Source organism: Triticum aestivum, chromosome 2D, assembly GCF_018294505.1.
Source record: "Triticum aestivum cultivar Chinese Spring chromosome 2D, IWGSC CS RefSeq v2.1, whole genome shotgun sequence".
Lineage (NCBI taxonomy): Eukaryota > Viridiplantae > Streptophyta > Magnoliopsida > Poales > Poaceae > Triticum > Triticum aestivum.
Genome location: NC_057799.1, coordinates 183,128,836 through 183,136,287, shown reverse-complemented (window position 1 = coordinate 183,136,287; position 7,452 = coordinate 183,128,836). Strand labels below are relative to the sequence as shown.

At 44.0% G+C, this 7,452-nt stretch overlaps 1 protein-coding gene across 1 annotated transcript; it reads right to left on the bottom strand.

Annotated features, from left to right (window-relative positions):
• Nucleotides 1-589: 589 nt before the first annotated feature.
• LOC123052446 (universal stress protein PHOS32) lies at nt 590-6,705 on the bottom strand. The gene is made up of 3 exons (XM_044475624.1): nt 5,801-6,705; nt 2,650-2,691; nt 590-787 (listed from the first exon to the last, which is right to left on the bottom strand). The coding sequence occupies exons 1-2, from the start codon at nt 6,564-6,566 to the stop codon at nt 2,684-2,686; spliced, it is 774 nt and encodes a 257-aa protein (XP_044331559.1). The 5' UTR covers nt 6,567-6,705; the 3' UTR covers nt 590-787; nt 2,650-2,683.
• Between the last annotated feature and the right edge of the window lie 747 nt (nt 6,706-7,452).

Genomic DNA, 7,452 nt, shown 5'->3' with positions numbered 1-7,452 from the left:
CGCATTAAGAAAATTCTGGATGTTCCACAAAAGATACGATAAGCATGCGAATTACTCCCTCCGTTCCAAAATATAAGTCTTTTTAGACATTTCAAATGGACTACAACATACGGATGTATGTAGACATATTTTAGAGTGTAAATTCACTCATTTTGCTTCGTATGTAATCACCTATTGGAATCTCTAGAAAGACTTATATTTTGGAACGGAGGAAGTACTAGGCTTCTCCCTCACACTACCCCACCGGTGGTGACACTGTCCGGCGTCACCACGTCGCCGCCTCCGGCAAGGTCTTCATGAGCCCACATCCCCGGCTCAAGCTCAGGCGCTGCCTAATCTAAGGGAGGGGTCAAAACGGAAGCGCCCCAACCCAACCGGGGAACCCTCTTCCTCCCACTCGACAGCAAGCTGCAATAAGCCACATCATCCCCACTTTTCATGAGGTCCTCCCCGATAACATTCCGGACTCAAGCTCAATGTTCGGCGCTATCTCCTCCCCACAAAATCGGTTCAATCGAAGATGAATTTCAGTTGCAAGATGTTTAGCAAAACCGAGTAAGTATAGCGCGCGATCATGTGGTTCTCTAAGTAGTCAAACTGTCACATCAGCAACATATAATTTGATATCCAAGAAGCACAAAAGTTCTAGAGAACAAATGTTCACCAAATACAACAGAGTGGAAGCACAGATCGACATGAACAGTAAAGTCTAACAAACAGCTAATGTGCTCAGCAGAAACCACGAGGTAGCACTCAGCCAACAGTCGACTGCTAGAACCTTTACATGCTGTCAAACAAAAAGACAGAGTTAGAGGCTGAACGCAAACACTGAGGACTTGTTTCAGCTAAAGTATTCCCTCCGTAAACTAATATAAGACCCTGGCTCATATGAGCTTGGTGAACAGTCAACATTTGACAAATGTTTTACATGCTTGCAAAATTTCATCACAAAATAACATTCATGGAAGACTTGGCAAAAAAACCAAAAACCATGCTCTAAAAAAGTCATTTTTGGAGTGCTGATTTTGTTTTTTTTTTCCCACGACTTCAACGAATGTCATTTCATGATGAAACTTTGCAAGCATTGGAAATATTTGTAAAATGTTACCACAAAAAAATCAGAATTTTTTTTGGATTTTACTGTTCACTCAAGCTCATATGAGCTCGAGCTGAGAAGGGCACTTTCGCTTTTAGATCACTATCTTAGTTATCTAAAAGGTCTTATATTAGTTTACAGAGGTAGTACGCCGCAAACAAGATTTTTAATTGTTGTCAGTCTGAATGCAAAATCCTACTCCAAAAGTTTACTTCCTCAAAATTCCAGTATATTGGAGGCGGGGATCCTTTACGCCGCAAACAAGATTTTTAGTTGTTGTCAGTCTGAATGCAAAATCCTACTCCAAAAGTTTACTTCCTCAAAATTCCAGTATATTGGAGGCGGGGATCCTTTAGAACAATGTCACACTGGAGTTAAGGTAAGGTGGACTCTTTAACAATGGTCAAAGGGGAGGGGAAAACGAACATCCAAGGGAGCTAAGTCAGGGATATGACCTTATGAAACACATCCACTTTTAGCTAAAGGTTAGGATTCTTTAGAGGTAGTATCAAAGGCTGGGGCCACTGAGCTCTTCAACCTCGATTTCAACATGATAAGTACTCCCTCCGTTTCTTTTTAGTCCGCATATAAGATTTGGCCAAAGTCAAACTTTGTAAAGTTTGACCAATTTTGTAGGAAAAAATATCAACATCTACAATACTAAAGCTATATCATATGAAAATTAATTTCATGATGCATCTAACAATATTGATTTCATATTGTGAATCTCAATATTATTTTCTATAAACTTAGTCAAATTTAACAAAGTTTGACTTTGACCAAACCTTATATGCAGACTAAAAAGAAACGGAAGGAGTATATAAGGTTCTCCAGGCCCACCTTGGATTTTCCAGAGCCTTGGAGCATGAAACGACCATGTGGGCCATTGACACAATGTTATGTGGGCTAAGCAATCCACATGGAAGGACCAATAGTTCCTAGCTGGCCCTTAAGCAAATAGCATCCCATACTTCTTTCTCAGTGATAGGATCCCCACCTTACTTAGGAAACTTATCTTTAAGTTACAGAGTTCCCCCTTAGCTGGTCTTAAGCCAAGTAGAGATAGGACATCTGATTTGTTATTTACATAGGATATTCATGAGCTCACTACAACCTATACAACAAAATGTACTCCCTCCATGAACAAATATAAGATGTTCTAACTCTTTTCTGATTCGGATGTATATAGACAAATTTTAGTGTATTTGTTAACTCATTTCAGTCCGTATGTAGTCCATATTGAAATATCTAAAACGTCTTATATTTATTTACAGAGGAAGTACATCTTAAAGAACAAAATAGTAAGACATGCATATGTGTCCTTACAAACTTTTGTGCAAGAGATGCATTTTGTTTCCTATGGAAATAAAGAAGAGACAAGGATGACAGGTTAAAACGGAACTATATTTGCATGATGTCTTCATTTTGTACAGGTTGCAAGATACAACATCGTAAAAACGGACATGCGAATTACTCCCAAGAGAGCGAAAATTTACCCTAAAGCGACTAGCCGATCATACAGAACAAACTGAAACATTTAATTCTATGCTCACCTGGATCCAACAGTACATGGATGCATAGATCCAATCAAGTATCTGCATAAATAACACCAGTATGTATTAGCTCAACTGATAACCCAGAACCTTGACAAGATACATGTCAATGCATCTTATAATTACAGCCACCAGAAAAATCACAAATAAGGAAAAAAGCTCAAAGCTAGTGAAATTCAAGTGCATTTTCAGTTTCCCATGCCATAATTCACAAGGAAACAGATGCCTAACATTGATCACGGCTTGTTATTATAGGAAAATGGTAGCAGTTAATAAAAAAGGCATAATAATCTTAAATGTTAGCTAGTCCCCTTAATAATCACAAGTTCGTGCATAAACTCCTTGATTTTGAACAGCATTAGAATATGCTCAACTATTGCCTAGGTATTTAGGGAAATGCACTTATGTGCAGCCATGCTGTATATAACAGCAGATACAGTACATCATATGCGACATTCTTTACATCCGAGGCACAACAAATAAGCCAGTTTTGTCAAAGTATACGTTAACGGTAATGGTAATTAAACAATCACAACTGGCAATCTGGGATGAACTATAGTTTCTCTATTAACAAAAGCCCACTGGTTGAAGCACATAATGAATACCAACGAGAATGGATCAAACAGTAACATAACCTAGTAAATTCTAAGTATACTTTTCCCAAACAATGCCCTTGGTTAGACCGATTTCAAAAGTAAAACAGTGTGTCTAGGATGACACAGTACCTTCATATTCCGATGTCTGATACTCAAGGATCAAAAGGCATCAAGTGGAACTACAGAATAAAGTGGGATCAATCAATCCAGACCAACCTTTTAACTATACTTTCCCTAGACAAATGACAATACCCTCGATTACCAATAGTTTTCAAAACTGAAATTGTGTGTCTAGGGTGGCCTGCCTACATTCCCTAAGAACTGACTGTTACTAAGAAGGCTTGTTGCTAATTTTTCTATAGTACGATTTAAATTTATACAATTACAATCTACTCCCGCCGTAAAGAAATATAAGGGTATTGAAGAGAAGCTTGTCCAACATCGTCTGAGATGGTTTGGGCATATTCAGCACAGGCCTCCAGAAGCTCCAGTGCATAGCGGACGGCTAAAGCGTGCGGAGAATGTCAAGAGAGGTCAGGGTAGACCGAATTTGACATGGGAGGAGTCCGTTAAGAGAGACCTGAAGGATTGGAGTATCACCAAAGAACTAGCTATGGACAGGGGTGCGTGGAAGCTTGCTATCCATGTGCCAGAGCCATGAGTTGGTCGCGAGAACTTATGGGTTTCACCTCTAGCCTACCCCAACTTGTTTGGGACTAAAGGCTTTGTTGTTGTTGTTGTTGTTGTTGTTGTTGTGATCTAAACGCCCTTATATTTCTTTACAGAGGGAGTACTAATCAATGCCCCAGCAACTTCTTAGTACAATTACAATCTAGTAATCAATGCCCCAGCATCTTCCTATTCTCTTCCCCTCCCATCCTCTTCCCGGAAAATTTTGGAGTGAGATCGAAGCGAAATCCTAATGGAATAGTGGAATAGTAACCATGCATACAACAAATTAAGCACCAGAAAGGAGGACTTAGTTTGGAGTTGGGACATAAAGGCTCCATATGAATGATAAGCCACAGCTGAGCTGAGATTGGTTCTGGGCTTATATGTGGCATAGATAGTCATGTAGAAGCTGCTTGTTAGCCTGTAATTGGCACGTGACACTCGTACCGGTGTCAATACAGGAGGCCAAAGAAAATATATGCTTTATCAGCAATAGCCACAAGGCAAAGCTTGAATCTCCATCATTGACAAGGTGAGGAGGCCAGAAGAGAGAGCCAAGCATTAATCCATTGCTAAGCACAAAAATAAAGGAGGCGAGGATGAGTAGTACTCCTAACCAACCAGGCAAAGGCAGGAATGGCACTTGGCAGGTGCTGCCAGTGTCCAACAGCTGTAGCCAGGTTGGGAGAAATGTAATGTTAGAGCTGGGTTGTCAGTGGTGCTCACAGCCTTGGTCCTAGACTTGTGATATAACTATTTTGTTTCTATTAACGCATCAAGATGCAAAGCATTTGTGTTTGAGAGAGAAAGAATCCCAACCAGCAAGCTTTATTTTTATCTAAGCCCAACAAGCCGGGTATGCAGGCCTTAATAAATATAACACTAAACTAATTCAAATGTAAATCAAAGCAAATATGTACTACAAAATGATCAATCAGGTAAGCAACAAACATACATACTAATCAACAGATAATAGCCTTTCTGTCCATGCTGAAAATGACAGCAAATACAATTTCCGATTGTAGTGTGTATACATATGCCCAATGTGTCGTACTAATAACACAAGCTTATTAGCCCATGTCTGACCACTAATAACACAAGCTTATTAGTCCATCAACGTGGTAAGTTCAAATCGAACAGTAGATTTGGATGAAGTTACAAACTATGCAAGGATAGCAATTGATAGGCATTAAAACTAGGAGTTTTATCAGTTTTGTCACTAGTTGTGTCACACTACTCAATTTTGCCATTAAAAGTTTCAACTACTCAAAAATGACATCCTTCCGTTAAGCGTGTGCTAAAAAATGCCACTCGACACCATTACCATTCGGTCAAAGGCCATTGACCAGGGTGAAGTGACCAAAATACCCATGGACACTACTTGCCAGCGCTCCCCTAAAACTTCTGGGTCCTAATTGTCAGCAAAAGAGAATTAACTTAGAAGAAAAAATAACGACACACGGGGATTCGATCACCCGTGCGGCCGCGCATGAAGCTATTTTGCTTCTAATTTCATTCTCTGTGTACTGAAAACTAGGACCCACAGGTTACAGTGACTTGTAGAGAGAACGCTAGTTGAAACTTCTAATGGCAAATTGAGTAGAGTGACAAAACTAGTGGCAAAACTGATAAAAACCCTTCATGTATTACCCTGTGGATCAGACATAGGTATTTGGTTAAAAACTAACACTAATGAAGTGTAATCCGCATAAACCTTACAAATCCTATAGTCAAGCTCAGTATAAGTGTGTAAGTAGCATTTAGCTAGACATATAGTAGCCTAAGTTCGCAACTGTACCTATAGAATTTGTCGAACATATCGAATTTGACTTCAATTTTCAGTGGTTAGTCAAAGCCGGAGGTAAAAGTATAGAGACAATTACCCTTGTGCTCCTCAGCGGCGTCATGGTACTCAGCATCCTCCTCTGGCACAGGGTGCAGCACGTCCTCTGCACCGACCGCCGCCTCCATCGCAGTGGCGGACTCCCCGCCCTCTGCTACAGCATCATCAGGGGAACGCACCACCACGACGGGGCAAATACAGTGGTGGACGCAGTAATCGCTCACACTCCCGAGCCTTCCCTTGCTGGCCCGCCGCGCCGCACCAAACCCCTTGCTCCCCATGATCACCGCGCTAAGCCCTAGCCTCTCCACCTCGAGGCAGAGTCTCTCCTTCATGTCGTGATCCTTGACGATGTGGATCTTGTAGGGGATCTTGGCCTCCTCGAGTGGCTTGGCCAGGTCGTCGGCCTTGGAAGCGGTGAGGGCGTCGAAGTCTTCCTCCATCTTGCGCGCGGCGACCTCAGCGTCGTCTTCGGGGGATGTGGGGGTGACGGAGCCCCAATCGGCGCCATAGAGGACATTGGTGGAGCGGACGTGCAGGAGGATGACGGCGTCCCCGGGCCGGAGGTAGTTGGCGACGGCCCAGCTTACGGCGTAGGCGGACTCGTCGGACAGATCGACGGCGATGGCGATGCGGCGGTGGGCGGAGCCCAGTGGGGCAGCTGCGGCAGCGTTGGTGAAGAAGACGCCCGGGGAGTCGGGCTGGAGCGAAGCCGGCGGAGGGGGGCGCGGGGTCGGCGCCTTCACCCGCGGGGGCGGCGCCACCAGCGGCGGGAGGTCGACGGGGGGGTTCGTCGGGGCCTGCATCGCGGTGATGGTCGGGATCTCTTGCGGCTTCCGCTGCGCGGTGCTCGTGAGGCTAGGGTTCTCGCCTTTCCTTGGAAGTATAGTGGGGAAGGGGGAGAAGCTGCTGGAAGAAACGGAAGACTTGGAGCATGCGAGGAACAGAAGGCGTCAAGTGGGAGTCGAAGGGGATAAACATGTCAGAGACGGCGAGCGACGACACGTCCACAACTTGACGGTTTGGACTGGACTTGATAGATGATGTATTTTACATTTTCAAAAGAAAAAATGATGTATTTTACATCATTAAATTGTGATTGAAGTAAAATATCCTCTCTCTGTGTAAAATAATAATATAAGACCTTTTAAATCACCTAGTATTTTTTTACAAAAAGCTTTTTTTAATCACCAGAAACACCCAACTCCGACAGATGCCGCACGGCAGTCGATCCACATTTTTGTTTCCTCCCAATGCATATGAATTTAACAAAAGTACAAAATATGACAAACTTTGCAAGATCATCACACACATAATCCGACGCTTCCATTCCAATGGAAGCAACCTTCTTTCTCGCCGGCTCTTCCATTCCGGTGGTGGTCGCAGGACGTGGGGCTACAAATCCGCTGCGCCAATTTTGGGGAGGCATGGCGGCGGCGGCGGGAACAACAGGAGACGTGGAGGTGGCATGGTAAGACGCGGAGGCGGCCTGGTTGGGACCCCCTCGTACCCCCTCGTCGCTCGCCCCTCCAGGGTGATGGGGGGGGGCAACCCTAGCCCCCAGCCGCCTCGATCCCATCCCTCCTTCCCCTCCGCCGCCGCCGGGAGACAGCGCCGGGCAGAGCCCATGCGTTTGACGGCGGCGGCGGAGGGCTACTCCTCCTTCCCAGACTGTACGGCGGCGGCGGAGGG

Coding starts and splice junctions, on each gene's coding strand:
- LOC123052446 (XM_044475624.1), bottom strand. CDS start 6,566: ATGCAGGCCCCGACGAACCCCCCCGTCGACCTCCCGCCGCTGGTGGCG.